The 19,049-nt window shown below is 33.6% G+C and overlaps 4 protein-coding genes and 2 long non-coding RNA genes across 9 annotated transcripts; 3 read left to right on the forward strand and 3 right to left on the reverse strand.

Moving 5' to 3' along the window:
* The first annotated feature begins 618 nt into the window (after nucleotides 1-618).
* Nucleotides 619-7,052, forward strand: LOC122525577 (zinc finger and BTB domain-containing protein 14). 3 transcript variants are annotated; one of them, XM_043648474.1, is made up of 6 exons: nucleotides 619-942; nucleotides 4,489-4,730; nucleotides 5,429-5,947; nucleotides 6,088-6,195; nucleotides 6,300-6,464; nucleotides 6,607-7,052. In XM_043648474.1, the coding sequence occupies exons 2-6, from the start codon at nucleotides 4,494-4,496 to the stop codon at nucleotides 6,991-6,993; spliced, it is 1,416 nt and encodes a 471-aa protein (XP_043504409.1). In that variant the 5' UTR covers nucleotides 619-942; nucleotides 4,489-4,493; the 3' UTR covers nucleotides 6,994-7,052. The 3 variants fall into 3 exon arrangements, with proteins under 3 accessions (XP_043504409.1, XP_043504407.1, XP_043504408.1); XM_043648472.1 differs by lacking the exon at nucleotides 619-942 and adding an exon at nucleotides 2,783-3,182; XM_043648473.1 differs by lacking the exon at nucleotides 619-942 and having other exon boundaries at nucleotides 4,479-4,730.
* A 1,590-nt stretch (nucleotides 7,053-8,642) lies between these two features.
* Nucleotides 8,643-10,486, reverse strand: LOC122525595 (proliferating cell nuclear antigen). Of its 2 annotated transcripts, XM_043648510.1 has the most exons (5): nucleotides 10,337-10,486; nucleotides 10,004-10,214; nucleotides 9,643-9,808; nucleotides 9,408-9,552; nucleotides 8,643-8,990 (listed from the first exon to the last, which is right to left on the reverse strand). In XM_043648510.1, the coding sequence occupies exons 2-5, from the start codon at nucleotides 10,105-10,107 to the stop codon at nucleotides 8,740-8,742; spliced, it is 666 nt and encodes a 221-aa protein (XP_043504445.1). In that variant the 5' UTR covers nucleotides 10,108-10,214; nucleotides 10,337-10,486; the 3' UTR covers nucleotides 8,643-8,739. The 2 variants fall into 2 exon arrangements, with proteins under 2 accessions (XP_043504445.1, XP_043504444.1); XM_043648509.1 differs by lacking the exon at nucleotides 10,337-10,486 and having other exon boundaries at nucleotides 10,004-10,224.
* A 79-nt stretch (nucleotides 10,487-10,565) lies between these two features.
* LOC122525566 lies at nucleotides 10,566-13,988 on the reverse strand. The gene is made up of 6 exons (XM_043648451.1): nucleotides 13,834-13,988; nucleotides 12,960-13,616; nucleotides 12,397-12,899; nucleotides 11,943-12,327; nucleotides 11,520-11,867; nucleotides 10,566-11,434 (listed from the first exon to the last, which is right to left on the reverse strand). Exons 1-6 carry the CDS (start codon nucleotides 13,843-13,845, stop codon nucleotides 11,378-11,380), a joined length of 1,962 nt encoding a protein of 653 aa, XP_043504386.1. The 5' UTR covers nucleotides 13,846-13,988; the 3' UTR covers nucleotides 10,566-11,377.
* Nucleotides 13,989-14,875: 887 nt separating this feature from the next.
* Nucleotides 14,876-17,607, forward strand: LOC122525581 (probable medium-chain specific acyl-CoA dehydrogenase, mitochondrial). The gene is made up of 10 exons (XM_043648481.1): nucleotides 14,876-15,246; nucleotides 15,536-15,632; nucleotides 15,718-15,885; nucleotides 15,983-16,083; nucleotides 16,347-16,427; nucleotides 16,482-16,612; nucleotides 16,693-16,801; nucleotides 16,876-17,016; nucleotides 17,102-17,377; nucleotides 17,456-17,607. The coding sequence occupies exons 1-10, from the start codon at nucleotides 15,232-15,234 to the stop codon at nucleotides 17,603-17,605; spliced, it is 1,269 nt and encodes a 422-aa protein (XP_043504416.1). The 5' UTR covers nucleotides 14,876-15,231; the 3' UTR covers nucleotides 17,606-17,607.
* Nucleotides 17,608-17,852: 245 nt separating this feature from the next.
* LOC122525622 lies at nucleotides 17,853-18,149 on the forward strand. Its single transcript, XR_006305835.1, has 2 exons — nucleotides 17,853-17,979; nucleotides 18,097-18,149. It is a non-coding gene; the product is annotated as an uncharacterized LOC122525622 (long non-coding RNA).
* Nucleotides 17,899-18,771, reverse strand: LOC122525621. The gene is made up of 2 exons (XR_006305833.1): nucleotides 18,514-18,771; nucleotides 17,899-18,444 (listed from the first exon to the last, which is right to left on the reverse strand). It is a non-coding gene; the product is annotated as an uncharacterized LOC122525621 (long non-coding RNA).
* Nucleotides 18,772-19,049: the final 278 nt, after the last annotated feature.

Here is a 19,049-nt window from a genome sequence, read left to right on the forward strand (position 1 = left end):
AATAAAAAAGATCGAGACGCAATAATTCGAGAATTTTTCTTTCAAATGCGCATCGTTATCTATTTTAATCTTTAAATATCACGTGTCATATATTCCAATGAACTCTAATTGAATTTAAAATCTATAAGTATATAAAAAAAACAATTGAGATCTACTAGAAAATGTATATGCACAGGTTTAGTTTCAATTAATATTAATTTACGCGTGGAATAAACGTTCGCAGTTAATAGATTAAAGATTAAATATGAAATCGTAGATATATATGACTTCGATCTGTTCGATAGTCATATTTTAATCGATATCGATTATAGAAACGAGATAGTTCGAATATCAAGAGAAAAATGTAAACATTCGAAGGATCGAAATCAATCGCAATCGATTGCGATCGGAAATGAAGAAATGTAAAACATTTCGATTAAAATATATATCGTGAACGATCGAGAATGCGATAGGAAGGTTTTAGCAGGAAAGGAACGATTGCTTATAACTGTAGTGATCGATCGTTGAACGTTAGTAGCGCGCGCGACTTATCGCCCTCCCATCCTTGCAAAATAGGTCGTCGACGCAATGCAGTATACACGTCGTAGGCGCGCATACCCCTTTTTCTCTCTGTCACACACTCTCTCGTTTCTCTTTCCGCCCTCTCTCTTTCTCTCTCTCTCTCTCACTCTTTATCCATGCACGCACGGTGAAATCTTGAAAATCGAAGGATCGCACCGCCATCTTTGCGGCTGTCGAAGAAGAACGAAGCGGCCGGAAGCCGACGATCACCGTGGCAACACTAAGAGAGAAAGAGAAGAAAAAAGATAAAAAGAGAAATAGAGAGAGAGGGGGGGGAGAAGATCCATGTTTGGATCCCTAGCAGGACGCATCTGCACATATTTTCCGAAGAGAAACTCAAACGAAGGAAGGAAGGATAGAAGGAAGGATCGAAGACACACGGTACGAATCTTTATTTACCTTTTTCCCTCAAAAACCTTTAGTTTCTCTAACATTTTATTTCGATATCGCGTAAGATCGATATTAAGGGTTTTGAATTAATCGGGTCTAAAAGTATTTTCTTTGTCGCACATGGGAATCACGATCTAAAACAATAACCGATCGATGAATTAACGATCCTGATATCGTGAACGAATTTTAATCGAAGATATCAAATCAAAGATCTTTGAAATCTACAGTTTAGAAGAAGAAGAACAAGAACAAGAACAAGAAGAACATAGATAGAAAAGAAATAGAAAGAAAGGTAGCGGGGTAGTATGCTAAACAAAAGAAGGACCACAGGGTGAAAAAGGTCGGAACTTGAGGAAACGGTTCGGAAGAAATCATTGCCGGGATCAACAGGCGTAGCGGGAAAAATCGCGATCGTCGTCGTCTTCGTCGCCACGTTTTCGTGGAGGATGGGTAGAAAGTGAAAGCACGAGAGAGAGAGAGAGAGAGAGAGAGAGAGAGAAAGAGGGAGGGAGTAAGGGTAAGAGGGAGAGAGATACTCGTGGTAGGGAAGAAAGGGATGAACGATCGAGGGTAGTTGCGTAGTTAAGGGAAACCGGGATATGGCGATAGGCGAAGAAGAGAGAGCTTAGAGAAACGGAAAAGCTCACGAGGAGAAAATTCCTCGTTTCTTCGTCGTCTTCGTCGCTTCGTATAGTTGTAAAAAGAAGGGGAGGAAGAAGAAGGAAGACGTTCGCGCGCTTTCACGTATTTTCAAACACTTTCCCATCAAACGGGATGGTGTGTAATAGTAACAGTACTGGTGGTAGTGCGAAGGTGATAACGACGGTTAGTGGTGGTAGTGGTGGTGGTAGCAGAAATCTCTTTCAGAAGGTAAAGAAAGAAAGGAAAACCGGTAGAAAGAGGTAGAGAGAAAGAGAGAGAGAGAGGGAAGTGGGGCTACACGGAATGGGGAGAGGGAGAAATCAAAAGGGTGCGAGCGAGTAGAAGTTAAACTAGAGGGTAAGAGAGAGAGAATGAGAAATGGGGAAAGAAGGGGTAGTAGGGCGGAGGGACAGGGCGTTCGGAGCATGAATCGAGGAGCGGGCGGATGGACGGACGGACGCAAACGCTGAAATCAGCTCGGCCGATCGATACGATAAATGGATGCGTGCGATTGGTAGCCAGGAAAATCGATGACGAACGGCGAATACATACCGGGGTACTGTATACATAGATAGAGTCACAGAGAGAAAGAGAGAAAGAGAAAGAGAAATATATACATATACATATACAAGGAAGAGGGAGAATCTAACTAGCTCGGCGTAAACGGCCGCTGCTGCTATTTCCACCACCACCACCACCACCACCATACCGCCATCAGCAGCAGCAGCAGCACACCACCACCACCACCACCACCACCACCACCAACAGCAGCAGCAGGAGAATCGCGGGCTCTGGCATTGCCATCACCATCAGCATCGCCATCGTCGGCGCAGCTATTGCCGCCGTTTCCGCCGCCGCAGCCGCCGTTATTGCCGCCGCTGCCGGTGGCGGCGGTGAGGATGGAGGAGCAAAGACCGAAATATCGATTTTTAGGCCCCTACGCGGCGCGGTTCGATGCTCATATCTGCCCCCGTCTTCCCCCCCGGCCGTACGACCGCGCCGTCGAGGAGAGCGGCCGAGGGAGATAGAAAGAGAGAACGAGAGAGAAGGCACCTTTCAAAACACCAACGACGACGACGACGACGACGACGACGACCACGACCACGACCACGACGACGACGTTGACTACGACGTTGACGACGACTACCGCGACGACGACGACAACTACTGCGACGACGACGACAACTACTGCGACGACGACGACGACGACGACGACGACGACGACGGTTACGACGCGACGACTAGGAGGAGGAGGACGCGCGCGAGATACAACGAGGTGGTTGGTGGTTCGCGGTGATTGTTAGATCCCAGAAAACGACCCACGACACTACTATTACTACTACTACTACTACTACTACTACTCTACTACTATTACCGATCGCTTGATATTTATCGTGACCGGGAAATAAAATTAAAGACATTTCAACGACGTAGACGACGCGACCTCATCTTTTAACGTCTCTTTCGCGATCATCCTAGTGTATTGTTGTGTGCACGAGGGAATTACACTCGATAAATAAAGGGAGTGAAATATATATATATCTCTCTATCTCTCCCTTGCTTTCTCTATCTTCGGCCGATGTTGTCAGGTAACGGACGCGTTCGTTATTCTTATTCGAATATGATAGCAAGACGCTATCGTTTATACATATTTTGTTTCTTCTTTTTTAATTATTAAATTTGTCCATCTTCTAATCCTCTTCCATTTTTCTTCCTCTTCTTCTTCTTCTTGTTATTATTATTATTATTATTAAATAACGTCGCGAGTGTGCACCCTTCGTTCCTTTTGGTGATGAATAATTGAAATATCAACGTGATGATCGACGAAGCGTGCTGTTGTTCCTGTTTCTGTTATTGATGATTTTTCATAATCCTCCTAAAAGAGATAAAGGAAACGTGTTAACGAACGATGATATATAATTGAGAAGAAGAAGAAGAAGAAGACGGAGGGTGGAAACTCGTGAGGGTGGTGTTTGCAAAGAGCAAGCGAGTGAGCGAACGAGCGAAAGAGAGAGAGGGAAACGTAATTCATCCTTGATCGTTCGCGTGACTCTGTCATGTCAGCGCCAAAGTTGTAAATTTGATTACGCGCCTCGCGAATAATTTCAATGCGTTAAGAAATATCAACGAGTAAGAAAATACCAAGTGAGAGAAATTGAAAAAAATATAAAAGGAGAAGAAGATCACATCATCGTCGTCTCTTTGTTCGACCGATGATTGTATTATATTTTTTGATTTTAATTCTCGATCGTTCCCCTCAAGGATATAAACATTAATATTTTCTCGTTCATAGATTTAGTCTTGGGTTTTTCTAATCTTTCCTCGTAAAATGAAGTGAAAAACAGAAAAACGCCACGAGGATTTAATCGTTTCTTTCCTTGTGTGTGAGAATCCTGTGAGATTTGTTCTCAACGATGATGACGTAGGATTGCTTAGCGTCGCGCCAGCAGCAACGTATACACACACACACGCACACACGTTCTTTCTCTCTCTCTCTCTCTCTCTTTCATTTATCTTTCGATAAAGATTATTTAGTTGGACAAAGGTTGTGTCGTGCGATCGATATATATTAGACACTAGGATCGACGTAGAGAGTTTGTATGGATCGTGACCATGAGGACGTCTTTTTGTGTGTGGTACGCGTTCGAAAACGATTCGTCTAAACAGTGATAAAGAAATTCGATTCGAATTCATTCGTCAGAAAAGTTTCCTTTGTCAATGAATTATTTTTCTAAGAAAATCTCGTAGAGAATAAATAGTGCGTGCAAGGTGTGCAACAGGCGTCTTTTATTTTCACGAATCTAAAAAATATAAGATAGTAAATAATTTGGAAAAAGTTCACAAGAAAGATTTATTAAACGTTAGCTTATTTTTCTTACTTTTGCATGGTAAAAGAAAAAATGGCCATCGCTGCTTCGGAGAATTATCAATTAAAATGGCATAGCTACGGAGCACATCTTCATAGCTCCGTAGCGACCCTACTTCAATCGGAATCCTTTGCGGATGTTCTTCTGGCAACGTCCTGTGGCCGGCACGTGGCGGCACATCGGTTTGTCCTTGCAGCATGTTCTTCGTACTTGAGTCACATCTTTCAAACCTGTCATTTTGCGGCCAATTCGAATGCCCAAACTATCGTGGTAAGTTCATTTCTATTATTTATTTATTTATTTGTTTGTTTGTTTATGGAATAAACCCATTGGTATAAAAAAAAAGAAAGAATTTTACAAAAACAAAAAAGAAAGAGAAACAAAAACATGAATAAATAATATATAAAGATATATATATTTACAATGTGAGTTTAGACAAATTTTACAGAGCATATAGACTGGTTGAACAGATCTATATGTCTATGAAAATGATTACCTGACATTCTATTAATGCAATTATGATAGCCATATGAAGTATGATGAGTACCAATGTGTAACAGGTCATGGTTCCTGAAATTTTTAAAAGAAACATTGAAGGAGAAAAGTCGAATGATATTTGAACAATTATTTCATTATCTCAATGAACAACAACAATAACAACAACAACAATAAAAAGAATAATTTTAATGCATGTTTAACGATAAAAAAAACAAAAGTTTCGAATATGATCTGAATATATGAATTAATTTAGTATTTTTTGAAATGATTTGAATAGTTTGTTAAATTTACGTGTGTACTTATTTTTGTTTTACAACGATCACAGATGCAACATAATCTGTGGTCGTCGTTTGAAAAGCGATCTTAGGCGTGACTTAAGCACATTTCACCTCGATGAGATTTTATCGATCCCACTTGCAGAGCTTAAATGAGATCGTACGATCTCGGTGGTGTGTCTTCGATGATTTTAGGTATTACCAACAGAGATCGGATACCGTACATTGAAGATTCTTATACAGTACATGTACAGTGGAGAGGCAACTGTAACGAACGATCAATTGGAAGGAGTATTAAGGGCTGGTGATATATTGAGAGTACGTGGATTATGGAAATCCAATTCGGGTAGTAAAAAGGAGAATATACAGTCTAACAATCAAAAGGTCGAACGTGATAAAAAGGAACAAGCACCTTTGACCGGACAAATTCAAAAGATCAAATTGGTACAGCCGACTACGGAGAAGATCGTGGAAAACGTACAACAACCTGCGACAGCGCAGAATAACGTTCAAACTCAAAAGCCGGTAGAAAGGAAGAATGTGGAAAAGGTTGAGGAAAAATCTACCGAACCTGAAACTAAAAAGGTCTTGGAGGAGAATAAGAATAACGAGCAGAACAAGAATAAGGAAAATCTCGAGGCTAATAGGAAAACTAGAAAGAACGTTAGCAGCGACGTCGAATCTAACAAGTCGAGAAGCGAAAGTGGCGAAAATGTAAGATACGTTTTGTTTTTCTTATCTAATTTTTTAACCAGACATCTTCTTACAAAATTCTTAAACGTATTCTTTTTTTTCTCTTTCTCTCTTTCTTTCTCTCTCTCTCTCTCTCTCTTTTTCCAACCCCTTGCACATAGGCGGAATTAAATTTAGAACTGTTAGTGAAGGACGAGCCGATCGATTGGGAGGAAAGTATCGATCCATCCGAATCCCTGACGATAGACCATGAGATCGATATCAAACCGGTACGTAATTCAAAGTATCATTAAATCGATCTTTAAGAATAAATTGAAATGTGTATAAATGTATGATAATAATGATGATGATGATGATGATGGTACCTTTGTAGGAAATCGTACACAGTGCCGATGAGGATGGGGATTTAGAAGAGGAAGAGTATACTCCTTTGACCTGCGATATGTGCAGTCAAACTTTTACCAGGCCATCGGAATGGGTCAGGCACATAGAATTCACGCATTCCGACATGACTGAGAACAGAAGAAAGAAGAGGAAGGTAAATAAAGATATTTATGAGATAAAACATACGCGTTCATTAATTTACGTTATTATTTAATATGATTTAAGGATAAATGCACTGACTTGTGCATTATTTCCATTGTCCTTACTTGTGCAACTATTGTTTTTTTTATTTGTAGGGTGACGTGGACGACGACAGTAAAGACTTTCCGCCGTTAAAGTGCGACCTTTGCGCGAATATGTATCCAACGCCTCAGGAATGGGTACGTCACATACAAACGGAACACACGGAAGAACAATTAGCCTTGATGAACAACTCGACACCTCCTAAACCAAAAAGGGTACATAGTCATCAAAAATTATGCAATATTTGTCAAAAAGTATTCCCAAGTCACGCATCCATGGTAATACATCAAAGAACGCATACGGGAGAGAGACCTTTTCTTTGTTCCTATTGTAAAAAAGGCTTTAACGTGAAAAGTAATTTGCTGAGGCATTTAAGGACGCTTCATGACAAATTCGTACATCCCAGCTTGTATGGGAGTAACGGTAACAAAAATGGCTAAATTATTTCTCTCTATTAAATCTAATAATAAGAAATCAACAAGGAGGGAGATAACACAAAGAGAAAGACAAAAAGAAAAAGACGAAAAGAAAAGAAAGAAAATAAATTAAAAAAAAGAAAAAAAAACACAATTTTTTTTTTATTTTAATCTCGATCTTAAAAGCGCGAAGACCGCGTTTGTCATATATTTATTATTACGTCGACGCAAACTGAAAATAGGAACAAACGAAATTTTATTCGCATGAGGAGTATAACGAAAGATCAATTCAATCGATGAAACAATAATCCGTTTGAATATGTGAATAAAGGTGTGTATCTCAAAACTAGGTATAACAAATAATTCTCCCCATTATCAATTTTAAATTCGGTGAATAATCAATTAGCGCGATGACATTCTTGTATTTATCCCAATAAATACTTTCTGATCATCCTGCATATTCGAAGTGTTAATTGTAAGGGAAGGGAGGGGTCTCTCGAAAAAAAAAAGGATTAAATTACGAACCGTTTTTTTGTAAACGAAGAAGCAATATGAGGGCTTTAGAACCAAAGAGGCTGATTAATATTGCCAAAGTATCTTTTTTCTTTTATTGCTACTTCGACTCTTTTCACGTACACCGAAAATCTATTTAGTTGGTATATTATAGAAACTTTGTTCTAACTAATAAGGGTGCATGAATAATAAGAGGCGAGACGAACGATTTTATCACATATATAGAGGTCTTCGCAAGAGAGAAAGAAAATGAGAGAGAAAGAGAGAACGTGCGAGAGAACGAGAATACTTGCGTGTAAAATAATTCATAATATAAATCAACGTTTAATGATTAATATTTATTTACTTAGTAATTATACGAGAATCTAAATTATGTAAGATTTAATTGTATACTTCTAGGCTATTCCATCCATGGTAGCCCTCTTATTCCCACAGCTCGTAAAGCTGATTATGTATTTTTATATTAAAGTAGCTTATACACGAAAAAAGGTATAAGATATAAGACATTAGCGATAAGTGAAACTTGAAATTTTCATTAGATTATTAGAATGTAAGAATAACGCATAATAATATTCAAAATTTATCAAAAAATTTTGGAAATATATTGAGTTCTTCTTACATATATACATAAAAAAGTGCGACATTATCAAAAGTGGTCACAGTTTACAAGAAACCGATTTAATTATATAATACGAAAAACCTGATGAAAGAATGACATCGTTTTATCCTGTTAATCTTTACACAATTATATCGTGTCACTTTTTGAACTATGAACTTTTTTTTAGTGTCAATTCTAACATTGCGCTAAACACACACTGTGACAAGCCAAATGATTTTTAAATGTAAAATTTAAATAATATACTATCTTCAAAGTATTTTTTAACTTTGCCTTGATTGTACCTTAATATATATTATATTATAATAGCATACATATTTCACCTTTTTTATTATCAAAAATACTTATATGTTATTATTATTATTATTATCATTATCATCAATTTTCGTATTAAAAATTAAAATATTATTATCGATATACTATATATATATTAAAAAAGAAAAAGTTTTTGAAGCGACAAAAATAATTACAATGACGATATAAGTACCATGTCAGAATTTGGAAAAAAAATGAAGGAGAAACAAATACACGACAAATATCAAGCTATGTAAAAAAGGAACAACTATTATCATTGTGATAATTACAGGCATGTACAAAATTGAATAATACGACAGGACAAATTTTTAATATGACAGTTTTTCCTAATTATCATCTTCGTCGATCTTGGGTGCCAGGTAATACCTAATGTGACCAATATCTCCAATCTTATACTCGCATACTAACGGAACGTCACTAGACATCGAAAGTTGTACTTGTGCACATAAAGGACTCGCCTTTATGAAGCAATTTAAATAACGACAAGCAAATGTTAACTTAACCGGCTCTTGCATGTTAACTATTACAGCATCTTCTTCTTTATCTGCCTCTGCAGTTTGTGCGAGTTTAACGTTAGCTAAAACATAATTGAAGAAACATTAATTATATATATTTGGCATGGTACACTTATTGCATGTGTCATTTAAGCTTTAATCATATAAATTTTTTCTCTCCCTTATTAAATTTGAATGAAAAAAATCTTTCCTCCATAGTAACATTATTATTAATCATAATAAATATAAGCAATATTTATATATATATAAATATTATCTATTTCTTCTTATTAATTAAGACGACAACAATAGCAACAAAATCTCTAATGCGTACTATCAGACAAATCATCGGAGTTCAGATATTAAGATAGTACTGTGAATTGGTAATTACCTCATTGAAAAATAGAATATATATATATATGTATATTGAGAATAGTACATACAATTTATATACATATACAATGAGAATGCACTGTTATAATAAGTCACAAAATACAAACCTGTTCCATGATCCCCAGACGCTGTAAACTTAATACCTTCTTTAGAGCAGGCAAATGTTATCGATTCCCCAAATTGACTCAAATCTCTACAGATACGAGCAAATTCCTGGGAAGGCATCTTGACTACGCAAGAGTAATTAGTTTCCTGTAATATTTTGCAATAAAAGAAAAATCAAATGATAAGAAATAAAATAATACATGTATATAATAACAAAAATGAAAATATTAAACTTACAGGAATACCAAGATGTTCTTGGTCCATATTAATAAGTTTCATTTCATATTCGGCAAGTTTTTCTTTGCTTGGTGATTCAAATACAAAAGCAATGACTTCTGGGTTGTCCCATGCTCTCAATGTTACTGTATCTTCTGTACCGGCGCATCGTAATATCTTGGACATTCTAAACAAATAATTTAACTTAATATAATACGTTATAATAACGTAAATATATATATATATATATATATATAAATATCTGTTGGTATCTCAAAGAGAATAAACAAAAAATAGGAACAATGAATAACAAATCTAATTTTAACTATGATTACTCGAATAACCTTTAAATAAAAGAAAGAAAAAAATTGAATTGTCTTACGTTGCGATGCTCATTCCCATGGACAAATTTCTGTCGCATCTGTATTTATCAAAACCGTCACTTCTTAAATTAAGTGAAACCAAAGAAACGTGAGCATTGTCCATAGCTTGTACTTGAATTCCAGAGTCTGAACATTCAAATGTTGCTTCAGATAGAAGATCCTTTACAGCGTCCAAAACCTTCTTCAGGATCGCACTTTGTACTAAACGTGCTTCGAACATATTGATTAGAACAAAATTTATTCAACTTGAATGAATTTCAAATGAAATTAGTATCGCAATCTAATGCAACAAGTGCAACGCTCCAGAGATGCTCCAATAAAGTAGACGTTACCCGCGCATTTACTGTTGTTTTATTCGAAAGGAAGTAGATGGCGCTTCGGTATAACGGAGATGACGTTTTTGCTCGAACTAGAAAAATATGAAAATCTTAATACACTTTTGTATATATCAAAAATAACGTTAGATAGATGGAATTAATAAAACATGGAAAATGAAAAATAAAATAGAAATTTATTTACAATAATAACAATAATAATAATGATAATATATACCTGGTAATATATTTTTAATAGGTTAAAGTTTATATTTTTCTTCATGCGGGATAAGAATATACACTTTTAATTGTCATACAGATTTTTGTATTAAATGAATAAATAGTGAAATAATGTATACTATTTCATCAGAGTTTTTATATGTAAAAATATATTCGCTAATGGAAGATGACGTAAACAATTGGTAACTTGTAATTGTTAAATAAACTATTTCAAATGAACTGTTATTTATATATCACGATTTCATTATTATCCTATCGTATTCTTATGAACGATAAGAATACGAAAGTTGCACTTACTTGCAATTGTATTAGAATTATTCGTTATCATTCTACAAAATGTATTTGTATTTATTTGTAAACAGAAATATTTCTAGTACAATTTCGATGTACCCATGTGCGTAAGTAAATCCGGCACAATTGCTTTTTCCTTAATAATTAAAAACTTATTTACAGAGAAAAGATAATAATTTGTTCGAACGATTAAAAACGGTAATATATATAACAAGTCATTTGTATAAAATAAAATGTGTTCGTATAATTCTTTTTTTTTTTCCTTTAAAATTGTACTAATTCGGTAACATGATATTGATTCATGCAGGTAATCGAACTTAAAAAAATTGGATTAAAACTTATACCTAATACGAAAACTTATATAAATGTAATGATTCACTTAATCTATTATATTGTACTTAAATGAATGCAGTCTCACCTGTTACGTTTTATAATTATTGATATTTACATACGATATTTTTAAAGACGGTTTTGCAAAATTCTTATTAGAGAGATCATTAATTAATAATTTTATTATTTTTTACCCCATTAAAACCCAATATTACTTGTTGTATTTTCCAGTTCGTTAAACATTTGATCAAGATGCTGAAGTCAAAAAAAATGATTAGTTAAAAAATAATTTATATATATATATATATGTATATTTAGATATATTATTGCATATACTTACATCAGATGGTTCGGTATCTTTTAAAGCATGTTGCTTTTTGGAACTAAATAGCAAACTTCCATTATGATCAACATCATCTTCGTCTTCCTCCTCTTTTTCATTATCGTTATCGTCATCATCATCGTCTTCGTCGTCGTCGTCGTCATCGTCGTCATCTAAATCTTCTTCATCTTCGTCGACATCGTCGTCCACATCATCGGATGATAAAAACATCATTTCTAGGTCTTCATAATCCTCTGGTTCTTCTTTAATATTCGTTAACAATATTGTTTCTGGCACTGTTTCTGTTTTTGACGGGCACGGAGGGGATACTTCAGGCGCCGAAAGTATTTGAGGTGGTTGCGATGTCTACAATAATAATTGACGAATAATTAATACAATTCTTTACAACATTAGATTCCTAAAAACTAATATAACAAATACCCATGACTGTTTTTGCGCCGTTTTAACAGATGTTACTGATGCAGGCAATTGAGGAGATTGTAGATCAGTATTTTGCTGTAGAGTTTGACTATTTTCTTTACCCTGTATTTCAGTACCATCTTGCAATCTATGCTCTTCATTAGTATCTGGCTGTTGTGTTGCTTTCTTTTCATTATTGTTTTCATTTCGTTCTTTTGTTTGTGATGTATTGCTTGGTTCTTCTTGAACTTTCTTTACATTTGGTTTATGTTCTCCTAAAAGACATGTATTTCCACGTTGTCTTCGGAATCTTACGATAATGCTTCTTGTATCCCACATTAAGTCGTGTGTCTGTTTATAAGCCTCTATCGATTCATCTACAGTATTATATCTTATAAATGCATATCTGAAACAAACAAGAGAACAATTAATAATTCAGTATGAAATACTATGTGTATATATACTTTATATTTACCGTGTATTTCTCATTTTTTGCGGATAACCAACATCTACCCTAGAAGCTGTTGGAAACTTGCTTTTGACTTCATTAATATTAACTGTTTCTGGTAAATTTCCTACGTACAAAATATAAGGATCAATTTCTTCAGGCATTGGATTATCTTCATCTCGCAAAGATTTTCTTTCCACTTTCAAATTACCAATACCAAAGGGAATCTTTTCTAACTCTTTAATAGCTTCATCAATATTAACATTTTCTGCCATCTGAATAAAACAATATCTAGGGCCGCTAGGACTTTGAAAATGAATATTTTGTATATCTGGATGAAATTTTCTAACAATATCCTTATTAAGATCAGGATCTGGAAATTTAATAATCAAACTCCTCGCTTTAACGGTCTTATTGTATTCTGTTTCAATTTTTAAAGCTCTCTCAGCATCTTCCCGTTTCCATGGTCGGCTGGGGTAACTTTGCGACATAGGTTTTCTCTGTTTCTTTTTCTTAACTACTACCTCTTCCTATAATAAAATTTAATATATAATAATTCATATCAGAAGTCACACGCTAATGAAACATACCAATACACTTTTAACATCTTGATCTCCTTTTTCTTCTCCATGTCTAGCATTTATAATACCTTGGGTTATGGGAGTTATAGGATGATTGGAAAGGGGAACAGGCATATGATTCATAATAGGATCATTCGGTGTCGCATTATAATTATTTCTTTGCCAATCTAAGCTGAGACCACCTGTTAATGTTGCGCCAAAATAAGTAGCTTGATCGAATTGTTCTTGCGATTGACCAAAACGTGATGGTCTTCTATTCTTACGATGATAGTTATTTCTCTGAATATACATGTTATTTCTGTTGTGGGGATACCTTTCTCTTCTCATATAGTTACCTCTCAGGGCAATTTCCCTTTGAATATGTTGAATTTCTCTGTGAGGTAAGGGCGGTGTTATCCATGACCAATGTGTGGGTGCTTGAGCCCACGTTTGAATTGGTGTAACTTGAGAAGGGACTGGCCCAAAGACATGAGGTGGTGGTGGAATTCCACTAGGGGGTGGAGGCATTGGAGGTAATGGCGGTTGACCTGGTAAAGGTTGAGGAATGGAAGTAGAGGCTGATGTAGTCGATGAGGAATAATTTGTATATGTTGTTCCCTCATGTTTAATTGTAACAGACTCTTGTTTAATGAATGATCTTTTTGAATCTCCATTTTCTTCTGTTATCTGTAAAGAATACAATTTTTATTGAAAACTCACAAATGGCTCGTAATTTAAAATTATCCTATTGATCCATTGACAAGATCTTTATAATTTTGAGAGAGATTGTAAATAAAACATAATGCTTGCATTGGTTAGTTAGCTAGCCTAAAATAAAGGGGGAATGCACATATGATCAAAAAACAATTAATATTAAATATTTCAAATCGTAACAAATATTTACCGATCGTTTCATTCTGTGGCTGTATCTTTTTCTTTTTTTATTATTTTCCCTTTCTTTCAAAAAAATATTATATCTATATTAAAAATATTATTATTTAACACAAACACATTTTACGAACCATAATCTGAAGAACATATGAGAAAATGTGTTGCATATACAGGGGTACCAACCCCTAATAATATCCACTATAATCAAGGGTTAGAATGTGCGTACCAAAAAAAGAGAAATATTAAATTATTGAAAAAAAATTATATTAAAATACAATAAATAATAATCAATAAAGTAGGTGAAAATTATTTTTATCTTAGAGTTCATTTCTTTCTCAACAGTATCCAAACAAATAAATTTATTCATTAACATTATGCACTTTCATTTATGCAATGGATGATTCTTAAGTATATAGGTAGAGTATTGTTACCAAAATGACTAATAAAAAAATGATGAGTCAATATATTTCTGTCATATTTTTTCTAATCGCACTTTATGATTTATTTATTCTTATCTTTTTACTTTCTCTTCTTTGTTTTTTAATTACCCGCTCAGAAAAAGGCGCCAAAATTGCGTTGAAATTACGGATTTAAATTGACGAATAGTATTAAAGAAATGAAATGACGTCAATTTTATTAATTTTAATAATTACCATCAAACATGAAAGTTTTATAGTATTATTTAAAATATTTATCTATATTAGTCAAATAAAATATTCCACGTTACATATTTCAAAGATACCTAGATAAGTTGTTCATTTGATTAAATAGTTACGAGCACGACTACTCTGTTACGTTGCTTGTGATTTATATGTGTCATCATGACTCTTGAACTAATCAACATAAAGCAACAACGATAAATAAAAGTCAAGTGTGATAATACATAGACAACATAAATGCATTGATAACAAAATGCATAAATTTTTCCTTATTTTTTAACTTTACTGACTGAACTTTATTTATTTAAACAATAAGACTTTATTTATAATTTATTTCCGGTTCTGGTATTCAATATATTACAATATATATACATATGTTTAATACGCAATAATAGTTGTTGCTTACTCCTTGACAAATATTGTTAACAAGATTTAATTTTGTTAAAAATGAATAATTGCTTATACTGAAACAAGATAACATTTCAATTTTTTTCCTTGTCGAAATATTTCTTTGATACCGTTAACAAATATATATTGTGTGTTTATTTTTATTTTCATTTCCGTTTTAATCTATTCAGTGATAATACCATAGTCTTGACCATTACAAACGATTGTACTTTGAACTTAAAAAATATTTCATCTAAGCATATATATATATATAGGTGCTCGTGATAAACTTTTTAATAGCCAGCCTACCGTAAGTTCTAAGTGTTTTATTTCCAATAAGTGCACATAAACCTGTAGACGTCAAAATGTTGCTTAAAAAAGTGAGTTTTAACATATTGAAATATCTTTTAATAAATTTTATCCGTTTTCTACGTATTTCATTTAAACTTTAGACCTTTGACATCTTTCTTTCTGCAATATTGTTATATTTAAACAAAATATATTATAAGGAAAAAATTTAATTTGCGTAATCATATACGCCTTATGTTAATTCTACTAAGAAGTAAAATGGATGACTCGTTATCTCTAATGAGAAATAATATTAATTGCTTCTACAATAACAAATATCTTATTATTATTTTATGTAAATATATTCACTCTAATTTCTAGATATTTAACAATGCCACGCTATATACTAAAATATTCAGAACATTTTCCACTAAAACTGAACCTTTGGTATCGGAAGGTGGTAATGGTTTTAACTTTGGTAAGTATTTTGTCGAAGAGACACATTTTTTATAACTAGGATAGCAATTACTTTAATTAATCGCTTTATTTATCTATGTGTTTAGCATTAAATGATACGCAAAGAGAAATGCAAGAATTGGCACGTAAATTTACCAGAGAAGAGATCATACCTGTAGCTGCTAAATACGATAAAACTGGGGAATATCCATGGGACATACTTAAAAAGGCTTGGGGTTTAGGATTGTTGAACTCACATATTCCACATGAACTTGGTATGCTCTTATGTTATTGTAACAAGGATAGTTATTAAAGTAACAATATTATATCGTTTGTATGTAATGCAATTTAATATACAACTGTCGTATTTAGGTGGTATGGAACAAAATATTTTTGATGGCTGTCTAATAGTAGAAGAAATTGCATATGGTTGTTCAGGCATAGCAACTGCGATAGAAACTACTAATCTTGGGGTAATAATCAGATATTATATATATACATATGTACTGTAACTGATGGTGCAAGCAAGCAGAGCAAGATTCTACATGGAAAATAAGTCAAAAAACAGAATAAAATTTGTTTATATAATGCTTTGTTTTTGAAAAAAAAACAAGTTTTATAATTTGTCAAGTACACATGCACACTTATACCACTAATTACAGAACACCTTGTATATTAACGGAATTGCAAGTTGTTGATATAGATAATTATTTTCTCCATATTTCTTTTTATATAGCAAACACCGGTGATTGTAGCAGGAAATAAGCAACAACAGAAAAAATATCTTGGTAGACTTCTGGAAGAACCTCTTGTGGCTGTAAGTAAAATAATGTAACATCAATATTTTTTTCTACACGTTGAATGTTTCTAGGCTTTCTGTGTTACTGAACCTGGTGCTGGATCCGATGTAGCAGGTATAAAAACTAGAGCTGTAAAGAAAGGAAATGAATGGATTCTTAATGGTACCAAAATGTGGATTACTAACGGTGGTGTTGCAAACTGGTATTTTTTAAATTATTAAAAAATAAATATATCTCTATATATGCATAAAGCAAGTTAATTGTATGTATCGTTTATATTAGGTACTATGTATTAGCGAGAACAAATCCTGATCCAAATGCTCCAGCCAGCAAAGCTTTTACAGGATTTATTGTAGAGCGTTCTTTCGAAGGTGTAACTCCGGGTCGTAAGGTAAGTTTTTTAAAGACGTTTCTTTTAATAATCACGCATTAAATTATATATTTATTAGAAAATTTCTTCTAAAGGAAATAAATATGGGACAACGAGCTTCCGATACTAGGATGATTACGTTTGAGGATGTTCGTGTACCCGAGGAAAACGTATTGCTAAGAGAAGGAGATGGTTTTAAAATTACAATGAAAACTTTTGATAGAACTCGACCACCGGTAACACACTTATACAAACACACACAGTAAAAGAGAGTGTGCTGTGTGTATATAAAAGAATTAACAAATATTTATAATTAAACAGGTAGCAGCTGTGGCTACTGGAGTAGCACAAAGAGCGTTAGACGAAGCTACTAAGTATGCATTGGAGCGAAAAACTTTTAACAAACCAATAGCCGAACATCAAGCTGTAGCATTTATGATAGCTGATATGGTTATTGGAGTCGAAACGTCTCGTCTCTCTTGGATGAAAGCAGCTTGGGCAATGGACTTAGATTTGCCAAACGCTTCAGTTTATTCTAGCATTGCCAAATGTTATGCCGCCGACATAGCTAACAAATCTGCTACCGATGCCGTCCAGGTAACTTGAACTCTCATTTTAATTATGTATATTTTATAAATCAAAACATATAATAATGTACAATACGTATTTGAATAGGTCTTTGGTGGTGCTGGATTTAATACGGAATATCCCGTGGAAAAATTAATGAGAGACGCCAAGATTTTTCAAATATATGAAGGCACGTCGCAAATTCAAAGATTAATCATATCTAAAAATCACTTTGGTAAAGCTATAAAGAAATCATAAAACATAAGAAGAAAACAAACAAATATATATATGATACGTTTATTTATTATTAGGAAGATTTGAAAATGGCAATATATCTTTCTAAAATTGTTATTATATATCATTATTTATACGTTAATCGTTTTGAAAGAAGTTTTATAAATATATATTATACATTTATTACAATCTTTGGAATAAAACACAGTAAAAAGAAAAGGGGGAAGAAATATTTAAAATACAATTTGAATTTGGCGGCGGAGGAAGATAGCAGATGGCGCAAGTATTGCATGTATTGCTTGGTTGTTCTTTACTAGTCGTTAACAATATTGTTTCTGGCACTGTTTCTGTTTTTGACGGGCACGGAGGGGATACTTCAGACGACGAAAGTATTTGAGGTAGTTGCGATGTCTACAGTAATAATTGACGTCTTATTAATTCAATTCTTTACAACATTAGATTCCTAAAAAATAATATAACGAATACCTATGATTGTTTTTGCGCCGTTTTAACAGATGTTACAGATGCAGACAATTGAGGAGATTATAGATAAGTATTTTGTTGTAGAGTTTGACTATTTTCTTTACTCTTTATACATCTTGCAGTCTATGCTCTCCATTAGTATCTGGCTGTTGTGTTGCTTTCTTTTCATTATTATTTTCCTTCGTTCTTTTGTTTGTGATGTATTGCTTGGTTCTTCTTTAACTTTTTTTACATTTGGTTTAGGTTCTCCTTAAAGACATGTATTTCTACGTTGTCTTCGGTATCTTACGATAATACTTCTTGTATCCCACATTAAGTCGTGTGTCTTTTTATAAGCATCTATCGATTCATCTACAATATTATATATTATAAATGCATATCTGAAACAAACAAGAGAACAATTAATTATTCAGTATGAAATACTATGTATATATATACTTTATATTTACCGTGTATTTCTCATTTTTTGCGGATAACCAACATCTACCCTAGAAGCTGTTGGAAACTTGCTTTTGATTTCCTAAACATTAACAGTTTCTGGTAAATTTCATACGTACAAAAAATATAAGGATCAATTTCTTCAGGCATTGGATTATCTTCATCTCGCAAAGATTTTCTTTCCACTTTCAAATTACCAATACCAAAGGGAATCTTTTCTAACTGTTTAATATCTTCATCAATATTAACATTTTCTGCCATCTGAATAAAACAATATCTAGGGCCACTAGGACTTTGAAAATGAATGTATATCTGGATGAAATTTTCTAACAATATCCTTATTAAGATCAGGATCTGGAAATTTAATAATCAAAATGTATCCAAACAAATAATTTTATTTATTAACATTATGCACTTCCATTTGTGCAATGGAAAAAAATTTAAAACAATTTATAAGTATATAGATAGAGTATTGTTATCAAAATGATTAAAAAGAAATGATGAGTCAATATATTACTGTTATATTGTTTCGAATCGCACATTATGA

This window comes from Polistes fuscatus, unplaced genomic scaffold (genome assembly GCF_010416935.1).
Source record: "Polistes fuscatus isolate 324 unplaced genomic scaffold, CU_Pfus_HIC Scaffold9, whole genome shotgun sequence".
Lineage (NCBI taxonomy): Eukaryota > Metazoa > Arthropoda > Insecta > Hymenoptera > Vespidae > Polistes > Polistes fuscatus.